Raw genomic sequence first — 26,075 nt, 5'->3', positions numbered from 1 at the left:
CCTCTCACACGCTAGTAAAGTAATGCTCAAAATTCTCCAAGCCAGGCTTCAGCAATATGTGAACTGTGAACTTCCTGATGTTCAAGCTGGTTTTAGAAAAGGCAGAGGAACCAGAGATCAAATTGCCAACATCTGCTGGATCATGGAAAAAGCAAGAGAGTTCCAGAAAAACATCTATTTCTGCTTTATTGACTATGCCAAAGCCTTTGACTGTGTGGATCATAATAAACTGTGGAAAATTGTGAAAAGAGATGGGAATACCAGACCACCTGACCTGCCTCTTGAGAAACCTATATGCAGGTCAGGAAGCAACAGTTAGAACTGGACATAGAACAACAGACTGGTTCCAAATAGGAAAAGGAGTATGTCAAGGCTGTACATTGTCACCCTGCTTATTTAACTTACAAGCAGAGTACATCATGAGAAATGCTGGACTGGAAGAAGCACAAGCTGGAATCAAGATTGCCAGGAGAAATATCAATCACCTCAGATACACAGATGACACCACCCTTATGGCAGAAAGTGAAGAGGAACTAAAGAGCCTCTTGATGGAAGTGAAAGAGGAGAGTGAAAAAGTTGGCTTAAAGCTCAACATTCAGAAAACGAAGATCATGGCATCTGGTCCCCTCACTTCATGGCAAATAGATGGGGAAACAGTGGAAACAGTGTAAGACTTTATTTTGGGGGGCTCCAAAATCACTGCAGATGGTGATTGCAGCCATGAAATTAAAAGACGCTTACTCCTTGGAAGCAAAGTTATCAGCAACTTAGATAGCATATTCAAAAGCAGAGACATTACTTTGCCAACAAAGGTCCATCTAGTCAAGGCTATGGTTTTTCCAGTGGTCAGGGATGGATGTGAGAGTTAGACTGTGAAGAAAGCTGAGCACTGAAGAATTGATGCTTTTCAACTGTGGTGTTGGAGAAGACTCTTGAGAGTCCCTTGGACTACAAGGAGATCCAACCAGTCCATTCTGAAGGAGATCAGTTCTGGGACTTCTTTGGAAGGACTGATGCTGAAGCTGAAACTCCAATACTTTGGCCACCTCATGCGAAGAGTTGACTCATTGGAAAAGACCCTGATGCTGGGAGGGATTGGGGGCAGGAGGAGAAGGGGACAACAGAGGATGAGATGGCTGGATGGCATCACTGACTCCATGGACATGAGTTTGAGTAAACTCTGGGAGTTGGTGATGGACAGGGAGTCCTGGCATGCTGCGATTCATGAGGTTGCAAAGAGTCGGACACAACTAAGCGACTGAACTGACTGACTGACTGATGGTTCTAAAGCAAGCTACTGGCATGACAAAATTTCTCTCACCTGAAGACCTCCAGCAGATCCACAGAACAGTAAAGTCTTGGAGTAAAAGAGTTTGGGTAAGAGATTTTTACAGTATTTAGGAAGGAGCTGAAATTGAGGCTTGGACTGAGCTGAAGAGAAAGGGAGGATTTTTACAAACTCTGAGTTGGGGGTGGGATAATATGTTCGCATTTTTTATAAGCTCACTGTAGGTGCCCTGTGATGACTACATAGAAAGGAGGACAGAGTATTGAAGTAGGCCAGTTTGGAAGCTATTGCATGGTCCAAGTTGAAGATGGTTGCCTGGGCTGGAGGGGTGCGCCTGCTAGAAGAGTTCTCTTCGTGTCCCAGTTACCTCATTCTCAACTTGCCTCCCCCCTACACCCCTCCCCGCCAGGACTCATGTTATCCTCTTCCAGAATACACCACAGATGCACAGATGGGAATTGTCTTCCTCTCTGATATGATGCAAGCCAGGCGAAATGCGGATGCTATACATTCCCCATTGACAGAGGAAAAAAGTGAAAGACAGGAGGCAAACTGCCTTGCCAAATATTTCACTCCTTTAGAGCAACTTCAGGGAGAGGTTCTGTGGTCCATGCTTTTATATTACACCAAGTTAGAAAAACACTTCGTCATAAGTAATGTGTTATAATCAACCTTCACTCTAAACCGTCCCTTAGTTTATAACTCAGTATGCAACTGGGTGTAATGGGTTGGCCAAAAAGTTCATTCAGGTTTTTCCATGCCAGCATGCAGAAAAACCCAAATGAGCTTTTTGGCCAACCCAGTATAAAGTGGGATAATTTTCTAGTCTGGGGGGTGATCATATGGCCTCAGGAAGTAGGGTTTTTCTCTACTGCAGCTGATTGATTATTGACTATTGATTATTATTATTGATTATTGACTATTGATTATTGATGATTTTCTAACATCTGTCATGTTAGCATCATTCCTGATAACATGACATCTAATAGGTTCACGTTCCTCTTCTTCATCTATCACAATCGTAGTCAAAATAGTTGTGTAAAGCTTTATTTAACTTCTTTCTCCATCACAACTTTAATTGATTTTGGAAAAACAGGTCAACTAGCATTACCTCTCTAGTGACTGGCATGATCCCCAGCACAGAGCACTAACTAAAGCATCTATTAAACAATAACATATAATTATTGAGTACTTACTAATTAGCAGACACTGTGCTAAGGAATTTAAATGTGACATCTCATTTATTTTCATACTAATTTCTTGAACTAGGTATAGCTACTGTCTTCAGTTTAGAGTAGAAGAAAATTAAACCTAGAGATGTTAAGTTATTTAATCACAAAATTTAGAAAGTAGCAGAACTGGGATTCAAATTCAGACCACTTATTAATATATGATACTGCCTCTCTTGAATATACGAGTGAATGAAAAAAATCAATGAATAGATGGATTGAATTTGCTGACAATTCACCAGGCATCATATAATCTGTCTTCAACTAGTGCAAACACTAGACTTAATGAAACTGGGTCATTTGTAGAGATATGGATGAACCTGGAGTTTGTCAGAGTGGAGTCAGAAAGAGCAAATACTGTACATTAAGGCATACATGTCAAATCTAGAAAAATGGTACAGATGAGCCTATTGCCAAGACGTGAGTAGAGACACAGACGCAGAGAATGGACATGTGTGTGGGGCGCTGGGGGGTGGGGGAGCGACAAATTGGGAGATCAGGATTGACATATATAAGTTATCATAAAATAGATAGCTAGTGGGAACCCACTTTAAAGCACAGAAAGCTCAGTTCGGTGCTCTGTGATGACCTTGACAGGTGGGATGGAGGGAGTGGAAAAGAAGTCCAAGAAGGAGGGGATAGTGTGTGTTTGTGTGTGTGTGTATGATTCATTTTATTGTATAACAGAAACTAGCATAGCATTGTAAAGCAGTTGTACTCCAGTTTAAAAAATACTTTAAAAACTAAGAAGCATAAAAATCACCTATTTGTAAGTAATTACCATAATATGGTTTTGCATTTGTTTCTTAACCCAGGGACATTTGGTAATTTCTGGAGACATTTTTGGTTTTCTCCACTAGGAGGGGGAGTTGCACTGGCATCTAGGGGGCAGAGGCCACAGCCGCTTCTAAACCTCCTCCTACAGACGTGACTTGGCAGCAGCAGCGGCACAACGCATAGGACAGCCCCCCACAATAAGGAACTGTCTGGTCCACTATGTCAATTGCGTCAAATTTGAGAAACCTTGCTCTCTATCATATGGTTCTTCACATGAAGCCAAATCATATTGAAACCACTCCTGTTTAAGAAAAAAAAATTCTCATCAGATCACACAACATGAAAAACTCACTAAATCACACTTTCCTACAGAAATAACTGCATGTGAATTTGAGCAAACCCTGGGAGACAGTGTGCAGAGGAGCCTGGCGTGCTACAGTCCACGGGGTCGCAAAGAGTTGAACACAACTTAGTGCCTGAACAACAACACAGAAACAACAAGAATGGTGACAGAGGACAAGTGGTGACAACATTCCTTCTTCCTGTAGATCAGCAATGCTTTGCTAAAATGCAAAACCGAGGAGGAAACAGTCACCATTTCATGTTGTACATATGCCCTGACACCTTAAAGACAGACACGTCGCCTGACCAGCAAGGAGCCGGTAACCCATTCTGCTTGGGTCGGCAGGTATTCACTATTACATACTTGAAAAGGGAAGGGAAACAAATTCCTACAGATACACTCCAATGTGATTTAACGTCTGTTTCAAAATGATTAACAAGGTACCAAGCCGGTTTCCAACCCTGAATACCAGGCAACGAAAGGAAGGCATAGCAAGACTGCAGTTGTCAGATCTGGACTCTAGGTGGCAGCAGCACATAAGCGCGTGGCTTCACCCCTGAAGAACTATTTAGTGCTGCATTGTTTAAATTCTCTTGGAACAAAAGAAGTAAACACGATTTCCCCCAACAGTTCTCACCAATGCCTTGTATTTCTTTTACTGGACTTAAAATTATTAAGCTGCCTTTGTTTTCTGAACAGTGTAGCCTGCCAGTCTCCTCTGTCCATGGAATTCTCCAGGCAAGAAGACTGGAGTGGGTTGCCATTTCCTTCTCTGGGGAATCTTTCTAACCCAGGCATCAAACCTGGGTCTCCTGCATTGCAGGCAGATTCCTTACATCTGAGCCACAGGGAAGCCCCCTGTTTTCTGAATAAATCTTTTGTATTCTTGAATAGTTGTTTCCCTATGTAACAAATATTAAGTGTACACGTGAGTATGCATACATATAATTATATATATGAACATAAATTGCATATATTATATGTAATTATATAAATTATACATCTGCCATTTATAATAGTGATGTTGAACATAATCCAATAATATTTGTCACTCTTTATTGAGCATTTTCTCACTTAATACTTTTAATCATCTTATGTGGAATGTATTAGCTTTTTCCTTTTGTAGTTTAATTTCCAAGGATGAAAAAGATCAAACAGCTTGGCCAGGGTCAGACAGCATAATGAGCACCAGAAGTGAGATTCATATTATACATTTCAGAGAGCCCAAAGTCTGTGAGCTTTTTGAGGTTAGGGATTTTATCTTAATTTCTATTCTTCCTCACCAAACATAGATAAGTGCTACAAATGTATTGCATCAGTTGCAAAAACAGTTTGTGCCCATTTCCTGGTGTTAGGGAAAAATAATTCATATGGGAAAATGAAGGCAAATACTAGGGTGCATGTTAAAAAGATTACCAGGCCCCACCCCAGACTAGTTAAATCAAGCATTTCTCATGAAGGGGAGTTTTCTTAAAGGTCTCCAGGTTATTCTAATATGCAGCAAGTGTTGAGAATCCATAGGGTACTGATTATGAGAGTCAAATTTTCAGTAGTTTGAGATGCCTTTTCTCACTTTTTGATAAGTTCTCAAAGACAGAACTGAAAATGCCAAATAGCTGTGGAGAAGGTTATGAAGGTGATGTTTGCCACTGAAGGAGACACAAGTTTGCAGCCCACTAAAGCCATTAACACCCCATCCGATCTGTGGTCTATTTCTTTTGTGATTTTGTGACTTCAGTGACAGAGGCAGCAACCTGTTTTTGTCTATTTCTATAAACAGCATATCCATGCATGGGTGACATTCATAGAAGTTTGGTGGCATTTGTGGTAAAGTATCTGCCTGCCAATACAGGAGACACAAGATACATGGGTTCAAATAAATCCTGGAGAGGGTGTGGAGAAAAGGAAACCCTCTTACACTGTTGGTGGGACTGCAAACTAGAACAGTCACTATGGAGAACAGAGTGGAGATTCCTTAAAAACTGGAAATAGAACTGCCATACGACCCAGCAGTCCCACTGCTGGGCATACCCACCGAGGAAACCAGAATTGAAAGAGACATGTGTACCCCAATGTTCATCGCAGCACTGTTTACAATAGCCAGGACATGGAAGCAACCTAGATGTCCATCAGCAGATGAATGGATAAGAAAGCTGTGGTACATATACACAATGGAGTATTACTCAGCCATTAAAAAGAATACTTTGAATCAGTTCTAATGAGGTGGATGAAACTGGAGCCTATTATACAGAGTGAAGCAAGTCAGAAAGAAAAATACCAATACAGTATATTAACACATATTCATGGAACTTAGAAAGATGGTAAAGACAACCCTATATTCAAGACAGCAAAAGAGACACAGATGTAAAGAACATACTTTTGGACTCTGGGAGAAGGCAAGAGTGGGATGATTTGAGAGAACAGCTTTGAAATATGTATATTACCATACGTGAAATAGATCACCAGTCCAAGTCTGATGCATGAAACCGGGCACTCAAAGCCGGTGCACTGGGACGATCCAGAGGGATGGGATGGGGAGGGAAGTGGGAGAGGGGTTCAGGATGCGGGACACATGTACACCCATGGCGGATTCATGTCAATATATGGCAGAAACCACCACAATACTGAAAAGTAATTAGCCTCCAATTAAAATTAATTAATTAATTTTAACATATAAAAAGATATACGGGTTCAATCCCTAGGTCAGGAAGATCCTTTGGAGTAGGAAATGGCAGTTCAGTCCAGTATTCTTGCCTAGAAAATTCCATGGACAGAGGAGCCTCACTGGCTACAGTTCTGTGCTGTGCTTAGTTGCTCAGTCGTGTTTGACTCTTTGCAACATCATGGACTATAGCCCGCCAGGCTCCTCTGTCCATGGGGATTCTCCAGGCAAAAATACTGGACGGGTTACCATGCCCCTCTCCAGAGGATGTTCCCAACCCAGGGATGGAACCCAGGTCTCCTGCATTGCAGGTGGATTCTTTACCAGCTGAGCCACCAGGAAAGCCAGGGGTCGCAAAGAGTTGGACATAACCGAGCGCACACACATGCAGAGTGGTAGATATAGTTAGAATCATTTCTGCCCTATATTACTGATTATAATCTAGGACCTCAGCAACAAGTCCAAGGTACATCTTGAGATATGATTAATTATTAATACTAACTCCAAATTACTATTATTGAACACAGATCCTCACAAATAATGAATAAGCAATAACCTTTTGGAGAATGAGTTAGCGGACGAATGGACTTAGAGTGACTTATTGAGTGAAGAAATCCCTGACTGGTCTTTTAGTTAATCTTCAAAAACCCACCTCAAGACTATTTAGTTATCTCTACCAATATTTCTATCTAACCAGTTGTTTAAAAAATAAAGATTGATTTGACAGCTCAGATAAACTTCTCCTTTCCCCATTTTTTTTTTAAAACACCACTGATGTAAATGTAGAACTGAACTCAGAAATAAAGGTCTGAGAAGCTTTGTGGTTGTTTTAACATAACTATGAGATATAATGAAGAACATTCCAAGCTCTTCTGAGGTGGCTCAACAAAGGTGGCTTGCCTTTGGGAAGATGAGAGAATGGGGTTTATTTTGTTTGTTTGTTTGCTTTGGTTTGCCTTGGCCAAACTATGAAAAACTATGTCATTCTGCAGGCCTTATTCAAGAAGACTGACTCCTATGTATTGTGCTCATTATGTTAAGAATCTATTCTGAACTACATATAACTAACTCATAGTCAATGTCAGCATGACAGCAATTTCTAGACATGTTAACATGTTGACATCTTCCAGAATTATAATGCCAATTCCCACATAAAAGTAAAACCATCCATGTTAATTGTTTCTTTGTTTTGTCATTTATATTCCCGTAGACTCCTCATCCTGAATAGTGGCACTCAGGAAGCTAACAGTTCTTCCAATGAACGTGGCATAACATCCAGTACTTTGAATGGCAGAGAGCCCAGGGCAAAAACTGCAAGAGCTGCCCTAGAGTAACGAAACTAAAGGTGGAGACACCCTTAGCAGAGTCCCCAAAGAACCTGGTAATCCATACAGTGTATCAAGGCACAGCTGTGGAGGTGACGGGGGCATTCCCCGATTCCCAAGACATCAGCAAAGGCCTTTACTCAGCACGTATATTATTCTGTTCTGTATGTAATATTGTTCTTAAATATTAAGCAGGTGGTGATTCAGTACCTTCTGGCAGGCCCTGTTATGAATAGCTCTGATACAGCAGGAATGTGTCAGGAGTAAGGAAAAGCAGTTTCCAATGAGGATACTATGTCAGAATGAATCAGAGAGACTGAGTGTGTGACAGGGGACGGAGTACCCTCCCACCCAGAAGGTGGATAAAGAAGGGTGAGAGGGCACTAGATACCTTGTGCCACTGATCGTCTTTATCCACGCAGCCTGCAAGGATGTATTTTCTGAGTGTGTGGGTTGTTTGACTTCTGCTTTTTTCTGTCAGCAGCAAAGATATTGTGAAGTGCAAGTCTGTGATACACAGAGTAGGTTGGACTGAGACGAGAAAACAGCCACAACTCACGCAGGCCAAACAAGCTGTCCTTGGCATTCAGAATCCTGAAGATGAAGCATTTACAGCATAACAGGAGGATTTTGGAGTTTTAAATATCCCTCCACCTTTTTGTTCTCCAAGAGTAAGGCTGTTCTGGCAATTTAACCCCAGGCTTTTGCCTGTCTCAGGTTTACTGGAGCCTTCCGTGGCCAGGCCAGGAGATGAAATATGATCTGCAAACGACTCTAACCCGTGATTTCAGAGGCAACAACTAATTGAGAAAGAGTGTCAAGAGAGATGCCTCAGTAATGAAGGTTACACGCCCTCAAAGGCAGGTGAAGACGGAGGAATAGACCCACTGTGAGAACACGTGTGCAGGACTAGGCTTGATCCCCAGGCCTAGTGGAGGAAGGACAGCGCCAGCTTCTAGAGCACCCAGAGGGCATGGCCAGGATGGCAAAGAACCTAGCAAACTGTGGTTGTGAGAAGGGCGGAGTGGACTCCATAGAGTGGTCAGCTGCCACTTACAGTTTGTGTGTGTGTTAGTCACTCAGTCGTGTCCAACTCTGCGACTCCATAGACTGTAGCCCGCCAGGCTCCTCTGTCCATAGGATTCTCAAGGCAAGAATCCTGAAGTGGGTTGCCATTTCCTTCTCCAGGGGATCTTCCCAAACCAGAGATCAAACCTGTGTCTCCTTCATTGCAGATGGATTCTTTACCATCTGAGCCACCAGGGAAGCCATTTACAGTTTAAGCAAGTTCTGCTATATGCCAGGCTCTTAAGGTGCAACAGTCCAGAAGGCAGATATGTCTATATCCATTTTGTAGACAAGGCAACTTAGGCTCACTGAAGAGCAGGAATTTGCAAGACAGCACTGTCTGTGTAAGACAGAGAGCCAGGAAGGAGAAGTCTTGGTTGGGTGGTGAGGAAAGTAAACTACCTAAGCTACCAAGTACCTTACAGATCAGTATCCCATGCTTTCTTTAACACAGATGCTGACAAGAAGGGTTTAACAATACCATGACTTGCTCAAGATGGTTTTGCCCAGATCACCTGAGTCTCATCTTTGTTGAGTCTTCAAACAGTGCTACCCAATTGATTTTCAACTAAGAAACTGTTTTACTTAATTTTTCTTTTAAACCCTCATGTTTTGGTGGAATAAGACAACTTTGATGATGATGGTGGTGATGATAAATAACCATTCTTTATTAAGTGACCACTAGTGCCCACTACTAGGCTAACAGTCCTCTCTACCTCTCACAATGAATCTGTCATAAATATCATTAATCCCGTGTACAGATGAGAACATTCATTCTCACAATAGTTGCATGCCTTAAAGTGGCAAAACAGGACCAGGGCTCCATCTTATATTTTATTCTAAAATCTGCATACTTTTCCCATATCGTGCTAAAAAGAATTTATCTGCAAAACTTATTCATTAAGAAATAACATAGTCCCCATTTTAACTAAGCAGAAACAAACAAAAGTCCTATTTAGAATATCCATTGACTAGTACAAAGAAACCTAAATTACAAAGAAAGGCAATGCCAAAGAATATTCAAACTACCACACAATTGCGCTCATCTCACATGCTAGTGAAGTAATGCTCAAAATCCTCCAAGCCAGGCTTCAGCAATACATGAACCAAGAACTTCCAGATGTTCAAGCTGGATTTAGAAAAGGCAGAGGAACCAGAGATCAAACTGCCAACCTCCGTTGGATCATTGAAAACGCAAAAGAGTTCCAGAAAAATATCTACTTCTGATTTATTGACTATGCCAAAGCCTTTGACTGTGTGGATCACAATAAACTGTGGAAAATTCTGAAAGAGATGTGAATACCAGACCACCTGACCTGCCTCCTGAGAAATCTGTATGCAGGTCAAGAAGCAACAGTTTGAACAGGACATGGAACAACAGACTGGCTCCAAATTGGGAAAGGACTGTGTCAAGGCTGTATATTATCACCCTGCTTATTTAACTTACATGCAGAGTACATCATGAGAAACACTGGGTTGGAGGAAGCACAAGTTGGTATCAAGATTTCCAGGAGAAATATCAATAATAACCTCACATATGCAGAGGACACCACGCTTATGGCAGAAAGTAAGAGGAATTGCTGAGCCTCTTGATGAAAGTGAAAGAGGAGAGTGAAAAAGTTGGCTTAAAACTCAACATCCAAAAAACTAAGATCATGGCATCCAGTCCCATCACTTCATGGCAAATAGATGGGAAAACAATGGAAGCAGTGAGAGACTTTATTTTTGGAGAGCTCCAAAATCACTGCAGATCGTGACTGCAGCCATGCAATTAAAAGACACTTGCACCTTTGAATAAAAGCTGTGACAAATCTAGACAGCATATTAAAAAGCAGAGATATTACTTTGCCTACAAAGATCTGTCTAGTCAAAGCTATGGTTTTTCCAGTAGTCATGTATGGATGTGAGAGTCAGACCTTAAAGAAAGCTGAACACTGAAGAATTGATGCTTTTGAACTGTGGTGTTGGAGAAGACTATTGAGAGTCCCTTGGACTGCAAGGAGATCCAACCAGTCAATCCTAAGGGAAATCAGTCCTGAATATTCATTGGAAGGACTGATGTTGAAGCTGAAGCTCCAATACTTTGGCCACCTGATCCAAAGAATCAACTCACTAGAAAAGACCCTGATGCTAGGAAAGATTGAATTCAGGAGGAGAAGGGTATGACAGAGGATGAGGTGGTTGGATGGCATCACTGACTCGATGGACATGAGTTTGAGCAAGCCCCGGGATTTAGTGATGGAGAGGGAAGCCTGGTGTGTTGCACTCCATGGGGTCACAGAGTTGGACATGACTGAGCAACTCAGCTGAACTAAACTGAAATTACAGTTAATTTAGGTCAAATTATTATTATTTTTATAATAATTTTTATTTATATATTTTTATGCAAATAATATTATTTATATAATAATTATTCTTCCCATTCTGGCTCAGAGGGTAAAGTGTCTGGCTACAATGTAGGAGACCTGGGTTCAATCCCTGGGTCAGGAAGATCCCCTGGAGAAGGAAATGACAACCCACTCCAGTACTCTTGCCTGGAAAATCCCATGGACTGAGAAGCCTGGTAGGCTACAGTCCATGGGATCGCAAAGAGTCAGACAAGACTGAGCGACTTCACTTTCATATAATTATTAGATTATTATAATAATTTGACCTAACGTCTATGTTTTGGTGAGCTTACGTACCCTTGACATTGGTGAAAGTACAAGTTCCAACTGCTTTTTGAGATACTGAATTTAGCCTATGAACTTCCATTTCTAAAAGCACAAGACATGAGAAATCATGATAACTCAAGGTGAGAACTACTTCATTATATATTATTGAAAATAATTCCTGCTGATTTTATATTCTCTGACTTTACATCACACTGAATTAAATTATAAACCTCAAGGAGTTTATTCACACATTTTTAGCTGAAAGCACAGACCAGCATTTGTGATTTGCTTTCCATTAAGGTTCCCAATAAAAATCTCTGAGATGCTGAAGGCTTACGAATTTCTTTCTACAGAAACAAAGGCTCTATAAATCCTCAAGAGCTTTAGTCTCTTAGAGAAAAAAAAAAATTACAAAAGAGGAATGATAGATGAGCCTTGCTAGAAATTTTAATTAAACCTCTGTGACTGAAAAATTCTGAATCAGGCCAGTGGCAGCTGCATTCAGACATGACCTGCTACCACAGCAGAGGCGGGGACACGTGTCAGGAAATAGACATCCTGAGAGAACAGTCACAGTACCCTTGAATTTCATTTCACCTGGCTCTCCATAAGGTCCAGCTTTGAAGGGCCTTGTGGGAGACCTCCCTAGCTCAGAGAATAAGTCAGAATACAAAGAAATCGGCTCTTGGTTGCTTAGTGACAGGAGAGTATGGACCACAGCATGTCTTTGGTGTGTGTGTGCCGGCCCTTGTTTGTCAGAAGACAGGATGCCCTGTCACTCTGCACTGCTCGCTGCAGTGATTAAGTAATTAAAAGCCCTGACCATGGAAGTTTCCATCTGAAACTTCTCAAAGAACTAGGATTAAAGAATACAGGCTATCCACATAAATATTATAATAAATGCTCCTCTTCTATGGCAGGCTTTACCAACAAGGCATTTAGGAGATGCCTGCTTTCTTATCCATACTTCCACATGTTCACTCTCGGGTTTTGACATGCTCTGGGGGACAGGAGGAAGAGCTTGAACTTGATATGACATGAACATGGTTCCATCTTGACTCCATCACTTATTAGCTGTCTGACTCTAGTCTGTTAATCTCTTCATCTAGCTAGCCTTGGGGATTGTTTGTGATAAGGTCAAACTGCCCTTAATTCAAAGTGCTTGGTAAATAGCCAAGCATTAAATAAATATAAAGTGCTATAAGTAATTTTTCCTTTATTTCTAAACCACACTTGCTCTCCTTTACCATATGTACTGAAAGTTAAAGACTTATATGGCTGATTGAATTTAATCTGGCTCTAAATTAGAATTAAAGTGCTTGCAAGTCAATACATTTCATGAAAAAGCATGCTATACTTTATTGCAACCATCTTTGTTGTGAGAGTCTCCTGTATGGATCCCAGTAAAATAGCATAACAAAAACAAAAACCACACTCAGAAGAACAGATCGTTTTAGTATCAATATGAAGTAACTCTTGTGCCTTTAATTTTCACGACAAATTACAGAATCAAAGCCTTAATTTCAAGGCCAAGTTAATGCTTGATGACATGCTAGGTGGTCATTCAGATATGCCCGATCTCTGTGTTGTGTATCCCAGTTTCCTGAGAAAGACATGGTGGATCCCTTGACACTCTTATTTTCCTCTGTGTGTTAGTCACTTGTCGTGTCCGACTCTTTGCAAACCTACTGACCATAGCCCACCAGGCTTCTCTGTCCGCGGAATTCTCCAGGCAAGAATACCGGAGTGGGTTGCCATGCCCTTCTCCTACTTTCCTCTAAGGCAGCAGAAATCTAAATTGGACACACCACTGCCTGGAATAAAGACTAATTTCTCAGTTTCTCGGGCAGGTAGATATGACTACATATCTAAGTTACAGCCAATGAGATGTAAGCACAAGACTCAAGTGAGTCAGGGATTTTCTGTAAATGTCCCTTCTTCATCCTCCCCTCCATGATTCTGCTGGAAACACAGAGCTACCCAGGACCATATACCTGAGACCCACCAGTAGCGACAGTGGTGTTCAGCTGGAAAAACTGAGTCCCTGAGAACTTTGAGGAGCAGAGTCATCAAACTAGGGCTGGATTTTTATGATGGAGAAATAAACTATCTTTAAGTCATTGATGTTTTGCTTGTTTCTGTTACAGCCAATTTACAAAAATTACTTTTCCACCGATTCGTTTTCAGAGTCCCTCAACTTTCAAAAAATCTGCATTATGCCTTAATGATATCTGTTTATTTTAGTGCAATACATTTGATAACTATCGATTAGGCAGCTTTGATATGCAAAAATAAGTATAGGAGAATATGTGGCATTGAGGAACCAGTGAGCAACTCCAACACACATCACACCTAAGGTGCTTAATGGTGAAAGAAGGGGACGTTCCAGCGTGCTTAACAGAAAAACTTAATCTATCCGGGCCCAGTGTGGGGAGGAAGGAAGGTCTGTTGGGGGATGAGACATTAGCAATAACAACTAAAAAATGAGATGTTAAGCGATGGACAGAGAGAGGAGGTGCATTTCAGAAAGTGGAACCATATTTCCAAAGGCTTTTGAGCAGGAAACAGCAGAGAATGCTGAAAAAAGGGAAGTCAGTTTAGTTAGAACAGAACAATGGCAACACCGGTGAAAAGAGAGTCAAGGTCTAAAACTTCTCATTCTATTCCTTGTTGTCTCTCCATCACCTTCTAAGCTACAAGGATGGGCCCCAAAATGAGAAAAATGACTAGATTTCATAAAGAAGAAAATCCTAGGTCCTGCTTTTCACAATTTTCTTGTGGGCGAGGAGATAGAATTTAAACCCACACCATAGAATCAAAGTATTCCCTGATTCTAGTTTTTTTTTTTTTTTCCCCCAAAAAAGGATAAGCACTGAAGTAAGAAAAGATAACACTTAATGGGATCATTGTTTTGCCCTGGTTTATATAAGAATGAACAGACCCAACTAAAATATGCAAGTCATCCCTCTCAACAGAACTCTGCTTGTTCCCCTCCGCTTCCAGTCCTTCTCATTTACAAAGATAAATAAATAAACGAAACTCTCTTCTTTGACAGAATCTGGCTTCTCAGAATTTTTGGTTTCCTACTTCAGAAAATATTAATGCATTTCACTGAGCCAGTGTGGGCCGACATGCATTTACCATCTTTCAGGGCACTGAGAAGAGAGAAAGCTTATTAAAAGGATTAAATAATCCACAGAGGACACTAGAGGGCGGGTGTCTCATTTGAATTTGCTGTGATGTCCGCCCATAGACTAACAGCCAACCAGGACCACATTAGGTAGGCACATCCAGGGTGTTCCCATTTCCCAGAACTGTTCAAATATAAGGTTAAAAAAAAATTGCTATCCTGCTCCTCAAATAAGCCAAGCTTTGTATTTGCTTTTCCTTTTACCTCTAAACAGCTTTCCCTGTTATTTCTCAAGTCTGGCTCCTCCTTAATGTTTAAGTCTCACTCCCAGTATCATCTCCTAGGAGAGGTCATCCCTTAGAGCTTTTCCTAAAATAAGCTCTCCTAATCCCATTGCTTTATGTTACATCAAGTGTTTCCTTCTACGTTCACTAAACCCCAAATTACCTTGTTACATGTGCTTACTTGGGCTTCCCAGGTGGTGCTGGTGGCAAAGAATCTACGTACAATGCAGGAGACCCAGGTTCAACCCCTGGGTTGGGAAGATCCCTTGGAGTAGGAAATGGCAACTCACTCCAGTACACTAGCCTGGAAAATTCCATGGGCAGAAGAGCCTGGTGGGCTTCAGCCTATGGGGCCACAAATAATTGGACATGACTAAGCATACAGTTAATTGTTGACCAGGGGATTTTTGCAGAAACTAATACTTGTGGCAGAAAGTGAAGAGGAACTCAAAAGCCTCTTGATGAAAGTGAAAGAGGAGAGTGAAAAAGTTGGCTTAAAGCTCAACATTCAGAAAACGAAGATCATGGCATCCGGTCCCATCACTTCATGGGAAATAGATGGGAAACAGTGGAAACCATGTCAGACTTTATTTTTGGGGCTCCAAAATCACTGCAGATGGTGACTGCAGCCATGAAATTAAAAGACGCTTACTCCTTGGAAGGAAAGTTATGACCAACCTAGATAGCATATTCAAAAGCAGAGACATTTGCCAACAAAGGTCCGTCTAGTCAAGGCTATGGTTTTTCCTGTGGTCATGTATGGATGTGAGAGTTGGACTGTGAAGAAAGCTGAGTGCCGAAGAATTGATGCTTTTGAACTGTGGTGTTGGAGAAGACTCTTGAGAGTCCCTTGGACTGCAAGGAGATCCAACCAGTCCATTCTGAAGGAGATCAGCCCTGGGATTTCTTTGGAAGGAATGATGCTAAAGCTGAAACTCCAGTACTTTGGCCACCTCATGCAAAGAGTTGACTCATTGGAAAAGACTCTGATGCTGGGAGGGATTGGGGGCAGGAGGAGAAGGGGACGACAGAGGATGAGATGGCTGGATGGCATCACTGACTCGATGGATGTGAGTCTGGGTGAACCCTGGGAGTTGTTGATGGACAGGGAGGCCTGGCGTGCTGTGATTCATGGGGTTGCAAAGAGTCAGACATGACTGAGCGACTGAACTGAACTGAACTGATTAACTTGTGGCTGGCAATTTTTATTTTGGCTGGCCCAAAATTAATTCTGCTATTTCACTAATATTTCACAGGTTATTACATTCGATAGTTACACCTCACACACCTTTAGAGTCCTCTAATTTTCATGAAATGTGGTTTTTAATCCACTCTTCTGTATAAGTAAAAGCTGGAGCATTCTCCAGCACCAGGAGTTTCATTTTTTACTTTTCATATCAGAATCAATCACTAAGATTTTTCATGTCTTTTTGTTGGTCTAATATTCACACTGTCTGAATCAAACTATATTCTGAAGAACTATCATCTTCTGAGAAACTAGTATATATGTTGTTCAGATAATCAGAGAAAACACCTGCATAAAATTCACAGAAAAATTACTCTTCACTTAAAATTTTGCAAAGTGTCATTTTTGAAAATATTATGTTTACAATATAATCAAGTACAATACAATATAATAGAACCTAGTGGAGCAAAATGTGAATGATTACAATCATAAGTTGTATAGTAAAGCCCTGATCAATTCTAAGCTCTAACAACTTAGCGTGGTGATGTTAATTGTGTTGTGTTGTATTGTTGTGTGTGTGTGCTCAGTTCTGTTTGACTCTTTGCCACCCTATGAGCTGTAGCCTACCAGGTTCCTCTCTCCATGAAATTTTCCAGGCAAGAATACTGGAGTGGGTTGCCATTTCCTACTCCAGGGGAATCTTCCCGACCCAGGGATCAAATCTGCCTCTCTTACGTCTCCTGCATTAGCAGGAGAATTAGGAAGATTCTTTACCACAAGCATTACCTGGTTTAAAAATGTATTGATACATCTCTGGTCAATGTATCTGTCTCTTCTAGAAAATATACTCCTTAAAGGCAGTGACCTTGTCTTACTACTCAAGTCTCAGGACCTAAAAAAGAATTTGTGGAGTATCTGGTGAATGAATGAAAGAGTGGTCAGTTCTTTAAAATGGGTATGATCATAATTTACATTACAGATGACTCATAGAGATTTTATCAAATAACTTGATCAAGGTTTTACAGCCAGTTGATGGAAGAATCACTTGACCTCAGAAAATCTTTTAAGCTATATATGTTTCTTCTCTTAATTTTTTTGTGTGTGTGTGGGGGAAGTAATGTATATTAAGAAAATCATCATTTTCAAAATTCTAGTTTCTTCTTTGACTCTTCCCTCTGTTCTGTCAATATCCAATCAAGTCCACTCTTAAACTGCTATCTATACTGTCCATCCTTTTTCTTTCGATTCTCTCTGCACCATTTTTATTACTGGTCACATTCTGGGAACTATTGGAATAGCCTCCTAGTTAGTTTCATTGCCTTTCGTTGCCTCCCTACTTAGTCTCATTCGTTCTGCTCCAATCTCTACCTCTCCGTATGTCTCTCCCAGATTAACTGCCTTAAACTTCGACTTTATCATGCTACTGAGTCACATCTCCAGTTGCTATCTGTTGCTATTAGCTTAAGTTGCACATTTTTTGGCTTTTACATTCAAGGCCCTCCCTAGCTGTCCCCAGTCTTTCTCACATTATTCTCTCCTTAAACTCTCGACATGATCTCCAGTTAGATAGCCCCACTCACTATTCAAACATCTCTAGAGTTCTTCCTATTCTTCAACAATTCTTACCCTATTATTCTCCAAAAACATGCCTTTCCACATTCAAATTGCATTCATTTATCAAATCACTGGAGAATTTCCACCTTCTTTTAGAATGTTTTCCAGATAACTCCAGTGTACATGGGTCCACCTGTCTCCAACTTCATTAGTACCTAGAACAGTGCCAAGCTCATTGTGGGTGCTTAGAAAATTTTTGTCCAGTGAATTACTGAACACATAGCAGAAATCATGCTCTGTCTTATGGTAGCTTTTATTTTGTCTTATTTTATCTATGCTATTAACTCTTGGATCCCTTTCCAACTGGATCTTTGAGGTCTGAGATCATAGACTCCTATCCAGCTCCTCATACACAGGAAGCAATGCCTCTTATCTGACAGATTACCCATCATGCTTTAACCAAGTGAGCCTAATATCATACTGTATTATTGATAAACTTACACTCTCTGATGTGCTTTATGGCTCAGGATTTAACAACTACTACACACGTAACAACTGACCCTACAGAGAGGAGACACTGGAGATTCAAAGTATATCCCTCCTTTTTCTTCTGTTAATATTTCACCATCATTATTATACTGTGAAAACAAATTACCAATGTGAGCTATTTCTTGTTCAAATTCTAGCTGCAATTTTTTTTAACTTTTGTGATCCTCATGAAATAATCCCCTAATAGTTATGGTGTGCCAATAATGTAAAGACAACAAGCTAGCCATAGAAACTAGTATATAATAGAGTCCATACACTTCAGGGCAGCACATACAAAAGACATACCAACCAATGTCACTTCTTCTCAATACTATGTGAGTATTGTCAGTTAATAAATGTCATGGAAATTCAGAGGAAGTATAAATTAATGAAGGCTGGGGCACTGCATGAAGATACCTGAAACTCTCTTCAACAACAGTGTAATAATTAATGAGCCTGCTGCTGTTGCTAAGTCGCGTCAGTCATGTCCGACTCTGTGTGACCCCATAGACGGAAGCCCACCAAGCTCCTCTGTCCTTGGGATTCTCCAGGCAAGAACACTGGAGTGGACTGCCATTTCCTTCTCCAATGCATGAAAGTGAAAAGTGAAAGTGAAGTCACTCAGTCGTGTCCAACTCTTAGCGGCCCCATGGACTGGAGCCTAGCAGGCTCCTCCGTCCATGGGATTTTCCAGGCAAGAGTACTGGAGTGGGGTGCCATCGCCTTCTCCAATTATTGAGTCTATGTACATGTAAATCTGGTCTATATGGTCCCTACCTGCTATAAATGTGTAATCTGTGATTTAACTTTAATAGCTTTACCTATGCTTTTAAGAGAAAGACAAATAGATGATATTGACAATTTTCTCTTTAATCATTTGGACATTGATTTAACCCAATCACAAAGAGGCCTTCCCAACTACTGTCACCAAAACAGCAACACACAGTACCTCTCTTCCACATTATTGTGTTCTGTCTCATTCCTTACTAGTCCATGAGAATAGTTAAATTTATTTATTGACCTATGTCAAGAGTCACCAAAATACAACAAATATGAACCTCATTCTACTTTTATAAATAAAGTTTTATTGGAACGCCATCATATTCACTCATTACATATTGGCTAAGGCTGCTTTTGTGCTAACACAACAGAGTTGAGTAGCTGTGACAGAAACCGTATGGCCCCCAAAGCCTAAAATATTGATATCTGGCTTTTTACGATCTTACCCTTGGCTTATAAGTTTCTTGTTCATTTCCTCACTCTCAGAACATGAAAAGAGAGTTTTTGTTTACTGCTTTAACTGTGACATTTGTACCTGGGACCTAATAGGTGGTTCATTGCTATTGCTGACCATTCTTGGGGACTTAACAGGAGGAGGGTAAATAGTGTTAACATAGATCCATGTGAATTCAGCTGTGCATCTGGAATCACTGCTTTCTGGGTATGCATGTAATAAACTCATATATAGAAATGTGTAAATGGCCAAAGAATACTCTAGGGAGGATTCTTGGCCCAAAGAACAGTTTTCATAGAAAATACCTTGGTCTCACTGCTGGGCTTACTGGGGGCAGGGTATTTTTTATAGCACTGCTATGCTAAATGAAACATGCAATAAATCACCAGGCAGACCTGGAACTGAGAATCTGGGTAACATCTGGAGAGTAAGAGTTTAGGGTAACAATTCCTAAACAAACTTGTTGATAAGAACACAAGCCTGTACCTTTTTATTAATTTATTGTATTCTTGTCAATTGATATTACCCAGAGGTTTTAAAGAAAAAAAAAAAAAAAAAAAAACCACAACAGTTATGAAAACACCAATTTCCCAAGAGTCTCTTTTACTTTCTAGATATAGCTTAGAATTTTATTCTACGTAAACTTCTCACCAAAGAAACTTTATTAACAAGTGGGAATTCTGACCTCCTGAAACGCAGCCAATGCCTCTACGCTAGGCAGACGTGTCAGAATAAGCCAATGTCAACATGTCAATTTTCCAATATTCTGTTTGAGGTACAAAGATGAACTTAATAGTGTCTCAGTGTTAAATAACTACATACCTAGATAGAGAGCTTTGTCTGGGAGGTCACAGTATGTATTATTTCTGGAAGTCTTATCAGATGGTCTCCAGGTTGAGCTGACATTGTCATGACCCATACATCCCCCAAGCCAATATGGTTGGATGTATTCCACTAATTTTATATCATTTCAGTTCATTCTCCACACTATAGCCTAAGCGATTTAAAATGTAATCTAGTCCTATCTCTTCCTTTCTAAAAATTCCCCAGAATCTCTACATTTCCTTCAGGAGAAAGCCAAAGCCTTCATAATACATGTAGTCTGAGATGGCTCTGTGTGTCTGCTCACATGTCTTGCCTTGCCACAAGATTCTCATCTCTCCCTCCTCCCCTTGTCCTCCTCTGAAGGCCGAATGTCTAAGAATTTTGGTAATGCCTTATTCTCTCTAGTCTTATTCTCTCTAGACCCCCTTCATCACTTTCTATTTCCTCCCTATCTCTTTTCTCTGGTGCTCCTGAGCCCCTGTGCTTGCTGTTCCCTTTCTGATTCTGATTGAAACACTTTCCCTTCCTTTTTTTGGCTAACCTTTGCTTATTATTTGAGTCTCAGCTCAGACTTTTCTTTCTCCTGATAGCTTTTCTGGATTTCTGAAGTCCAGATTAGATAGAAAAACCCTGTGGTAAATAACGTACTATTGGGAACACCACCCCATATCTAACTCCCTAAAATGTATCACATGAAAGACACATGAAAGGTAGAGCTCTAACTTAACTGTGATGTCTAACCCAATGTGATCTAAATTCTTCAAATCAATAGATTAAGTACAGATTTAAGTATTCTCCCGTCTCCCAAGCAATTATTTGTCTCTTAGATAAATCTATAATTGTGTCACTATCAAAAAAAAATATATATATAGGAATTGTTCTTTTAAAATATGGCAAAAGTGCTCTGTTTAAAATGACACACTATAGAGGCTTCCCTGGCAGTCCAGTGGTTAAAGCTTCACCTTCCAATGTAGGGACTGTGGGTTTGATCCCTGGTCAAGGAGTGAAGAACCCACATACCCAAAACCAAAACATAAAATGGAAATGATATTGCAACAAATTCAATGAAAGAAACTTTAAAAATGATCAAGATAAAAAAAAATTTTTTAAATAAAGAAAATGGCACACTAAATGTATGTTAATTAAAGACATAAGATGTGTTTTGAAAGCTCTTCACTTTTAGGAAATCAAAGAGGATGAAGGCAAGCCACTTGTAATAAATAGCTCCAATGCCTAGGAATACGAGAAAACACCTGTTTTTCTGGAGACATACTTGTACTAGAGTAAATGGGATTGGAGATAACAATAACAAGTTGCATTAAAATAAAAATGGAGCATTCATGTGTTTAACTAGAAATGTCTGGGCAGCAAACACCGGGTGGAGGCATGTTAAGCACATCAGCCTGTCCCTCACTAGCTCTGGTTATCCAGATGTTGCTAAAATTTAACTGCCATAACCTAAAATGATGCTTGCCACATTTTTTGTAATCTGCTATGGGTAGAGGGTCAAAAACGTGGTATCTTGGGAGTAAAGAAAACCAATCTAAGAAGTGCCAATAATAGGAGGCAGGAAAGGTGATTTTGCTTCAGAGAGAACAATAATTTACACCAAACAAGTCCCAAAGCGGGCGCCTAATGCCAGGCCTGTACATACCCAGCAAGATCTGAAGGTGGTATAGATATCTGAGACTGAGATCAAGGTATGGCATTAGGTATAAACAGCAAAGATGACTAGAGCATAAGTCCCACCTGTGGAAAGGGGTCAGAATGAGGCAAAGAGAACTGAAAACTGGGAAAAGAATCAGATGATGAGACTCAGAAATGAAAATAGTTTGGCAAGCCTCCCTAGCAAGAGTGAGAAGGGCCACAGGGCTGAGATTCTGCAGGGAATAGTGTGAGAGCAAAATGGGACCTCAAGCAGCACCCAGGAGGAAGAACTAGGAGCTTGGCATCTGTTGGGCTCCTGGTATTTCAGCCCTGGGGTCCAGGCTTTCTAAACTGTGCTTGTCACAGCCTAGCAAGCTCTTCCTGTTCTCTCAGAACTGCCTGTGTTCAAGGGTGAAAGAACAGATAACTCCCAAGAGGGTCTGTACCCACCAAACGTAAAGCTCAGCTCCAAACATTTGCTTTGGGCACTAGAGGGTCTCTTGAGAAACCTATATGCAGGTCAGGAAGCAACAGTTAGAACTGGACATGGAACAACAGACTGGTTCCAAATAGGAAAAGGAGTACGTCAAGGCTGTATATTGTCACCCTGTTTATTTAACTTCTATGCAGAGTACATCATGAGAAACGCTGGGCTGGAAGAAGCACAAGCTGGAATCAAGATTGCTGGGAGAAATATCAATAACCTCAGATATGCAGATGACACTACCCTTATGGCAGAAAGTGAAGAGGAACTAAAAAGCCTCTTGATGAAAGTGAAAGAAGAGAGTGAAAAAGTTGGCTTAAAGCTCAACATTCAGAAAACGAAGACCATGGCATCCGGTCCCATCACTTCATGGGACATAGATGGGGAAACAGTGGAAACAGTGTCAGACTTTATTTTTCTGGGCTCCAAAATCACTGCAGATGGTGACTGCAGCCATGAAATTAAAGACGCTTACTCCTTGGAAGGAAAGTTATGACCAACCTAGATAGCATATTGAAAACCAGAGACATTGCCAACAAAGGTCCATCTGGTCAAGGCTATGGTTTTTCCAGGGGTCATGTATGAATGTGAGAGTTGGACTGTGAAGAAAGCTGAGAGCTGAAGAACTGACGCTTTTGAACTGCAGTGTTGGAGAAGACGCTTGAGAGTCCCTTGGACTGCAAGGACATCCAACCAGTCCATCCTAAAGGAGATCAGTCCTGGGTGTTCATTGGAAGGACTGATGCGGAAGCTGAAACTCTAATACTTTGGCCACCTCACGCGAAGAGTTGACTCATTGGAAAAGACCCTGAGGCTGGGAGGGATTGGGGGCAGGAGGAGAAGGGGACGACAGAGGATGAGATGGCTGGATGGCATCACCGACTCGATGGACGTGAGTCTGAGTGAACTCTGGGAGTTGTTGATGGACAGGGAGGCCTGGCGTGCTGCGATTCATGGGGTCGCAAAAGAGTTCGACACGACTGGGCGACTGAACTGAACTGAACTGGGTCTCTGAGGAATGACTCCAGGAAGCGTTGATTATAGTGCATTTCACTTCGATTAAGAAAATGTCAATGTCAGTGTTGTCATCCTATGTTTGTGTTTAGATTGAAAGAAAAATGAGAGACCAAGATGAGGACCCACTTCCAAAATTTGACAAAGTCTGCTTTCTTCCCTACTCCTCTTCCCAAGGGAAAATGGGAAGGTAAAGAAAAGGAAAGAGGAGAATTCTGTACTGCTCTAAAACTCTCAAAAAGAGATGTAAACTGCCTCCCAAAGAACTAACCTGTGAGCTCCTTTACAAACCTCCTATAAAATCGACACTGCCTACTGAAACCATACCAACTTGAAATATTTTCTATAGAGATGCACCCTAAAATAGGAAGCACCGTGATGAAGGTTATCAGAGAACTACATTCCTGATGTACGCATGCCTTTTTAAAAAACACTTATGAAACGTTTTTGTTTTTGTTTTTGTTTTTAAGAGAGAAGCAGAGAGAAGTGTGGCAATTTAAGTCACGAAAAGAACAAAGAACACAGAGAAACTTGTCAGGAATACCTTCTTCTTCAAGACATTTAAAGAATGAAAAGGGAAATTTCACATCCAGCAAGCAAGAGTGGTTCAATTGATTATGGTGATAGATGGCAGTCAAGGCTATCATAGCCGGGTCAGAGCAGCGGATTAAGGTTTCATATTTAGTACTAACTTGCTTCAAAAGTCATTATACAATGACTTTCAACAGGTCCAAGGAAAGTTATGGCTGCTGTTTTTCTACCACCCAACATGATCATGCACCCTAATATTCTAGAATATTTTCAGGTTCATTGAAGAGATTTTAGAAGTGATCTAAGGAAATTCATTTCCTTCTCCTTCTTGCCAATTATTAATGTGGATAACCAATTAAGTTATATGCCATTGATAGAATTATCACTAATGTGTGACCAATTACTTATATAGTTAAGCATGATCTTTATAAAGAAACACACCTTACAAACAATATCCTTGAGATTTCTAAAAGTTCTTTGCATATAGCACATACTCATGTATTTGATGAATGAGTGCAGAAATAAATTACAAATCAATAAATGCATTTAACAATACATTGTTGAGATCTAATCTAGTTCTCATAATGTAGTTTCAAGATATACCCATCCTGTTTAAAGAAAAATTGACAAAATGGGACTTTTCTAACACTTATTTATGTGAAATTGACAAGATTTACTCAAGTAAGCTATTTGTGGATCATAATTATTAATATTTAAAAACGAAAAGTGAGCCAATATTTATATCTACACTGATAGCTTCAGGGCTTCAAATTAGAGACTTACTCCATTGCTATCTCTGTCACTTTTCATATAATAAACTAATAAATCACATGTATTAGTTAAAACCCTGCTGAATGATCTGGAGGTTGGATATGGTGTCAGGAGCCAAAATTTGGCAAAGATCCATGGGGTTCATGTGTTAAATCACAAAAGGCAATTTGTACAATGGGAATAGAATGGAAACAATCTGAAATCACATGGCATTTCATTTTTATTCCACAAGTATATTATTTTAAATATTTTCAGGCAAAGGCTAAAATGACATTGCATACAGAAACTAAACCCAGGTTTATACTTTCAAATAATTTTGATAACAAGCTCAGTAAAGGAACACACTGGAGCAAGGAAACTGCACTAAGAAAAGACAAAAATTACTAGGTTACTGCCAGTCACCCACCCACCATAAGCCCACGGTTGCCATTTTTATAAACTATTATGGGAATACCAAAGGAGAACCAGCATTTTAAAACTCTCACCGAAAAAGGAAAAAACAACAGGTACAAAACTCACTTTTGGATGCTCAACTTCCCTCACTTGATGGGAGGCCAAGAGTCCACCGCGAAAGCAATGTGGAGAAGTTCTCCCCTGAGTTTTTAAATTACTAAATCATTACTTAAACTATCTAAGTGATTACCTTCAACGTCTGCTTTGCTTTGGCTATGGAGACATAGTCACAACCATGAAGACCCTACTGAAACAAGAAGATAGGAAGTTCATAAAATGCTCTCTGTCTCAACAGCAGAAAGGCGCATGAATGTTACCTGAAAATGCAAACTGTGATCTTTTTTGACAAGATTAAAGAAAATCTTTACTTTCAGGTTATAATGACTATTCTTACATTTCTTCATACCCTAGAGTCAAAGGAAGGTTTAATGCCTAATAATATACATGAAGTGATAACTAAGGCATACACAGTCTAAGAATTGGTAGACACTTTAAAACGTAAATGTTTAGAACTATCCATTTTTGGGGGTCCTTCAGTCTCCTGTTCCTTGCTGAATTCTTACTTTAACAAGAGATACACGTAAGGAAATAATTTTTCCCCAAAACAGACATCAAGTCTGTGTCTCGATTCCACAACTGAAATATACCAGGCTCTAGAGAAGGTTTCATGAAACTGTAGAGAAAATTGTTATGTAAATGCAGTCTTTATTTTCTCTATGAAATTTCCTGTTTTAGGTGAATATCCTGCCATCTTGTTCTGACTTCCCTACTTACTTGACCTCTTGCATTTATTCAAGGTTTCACCATTATATTTCCACTCAGAAAATTGTGTGACATGTGAGTATATTAATACTTCCTTCTGTTGAAATTTAAAATGTACGCAGGTAGTGTATTTATGCAGATTAGAAATCTCACAATGGTCACATATTCACCAGGAGATGCCCAGTTTATCTGAAAGGTGATTGGTTGAAAGTCCTTCAGTTATAATTGAAGGACATGTCCCAGATTCTCTGCCTAAGCATCAGGGTTTCAAAGTAAAGTTATCCTTGGGAAACATTCATTTCCCCTCCCATGATTAGATGTTATTA

At 40.3% G+C, this 26,075-nt stretch overlaps 1 protein-coding gene across 8 annotated transcripts in view; it reads right to left on the bottom strand.

Moving 5' to 3' along the window:
• Nucleotides 1-26,075, bottom strand: part of GAS2 (growth arrest specific 2) — a 180,200-nt gene that overhangs the window by 26,094 nt on the left and 128,031 nt on the right. For 5 of the 8 annotated variants that reach the window (XM_027531528.1, XM_027531527.1, XM_027531525.1 and 2 more), the window contains exon 8: nt 25,178-25,231. The exons of 2 other annotated variants lie outside the window; for them this stretch is intronic. In XM_027531528.1, coding sequence (XP_027387329.1) covers nt 25,178-25,231 — 54 coding nt within the window. Of the gene's footprint in view, nt 1-25,177; nt 25,235-26,075 lie in introns of those variants that run through there. One more of the 8 variants, XM_027531534.1, reaches the window with a different exon arrangement.

The sequence above is a fragment of the Bos indicus x Bos taurus genome, chromosome 29 (genome assembly GCF_003369695.1).
Source record: "Bos indicus x Bos taurus breed Angus x Brahman F1 hybrid chromosome 29, Bos_hybrid_MaternalHap_v2.0, whole genome shotgun sequence".
Taxonomy (NCBI): domain Eukaryota; kingdom Metazoa; phylum Chordata; class Mammalia; order Artiodactyla; family Bovidae; genus Bos; species Bos indicus x Bos taurus.
The sequence above is the reverse complement of the archived record's forward strand: the minus strand, read 5'-3'. Positions and strand labels throughout refer to the sequence as shown.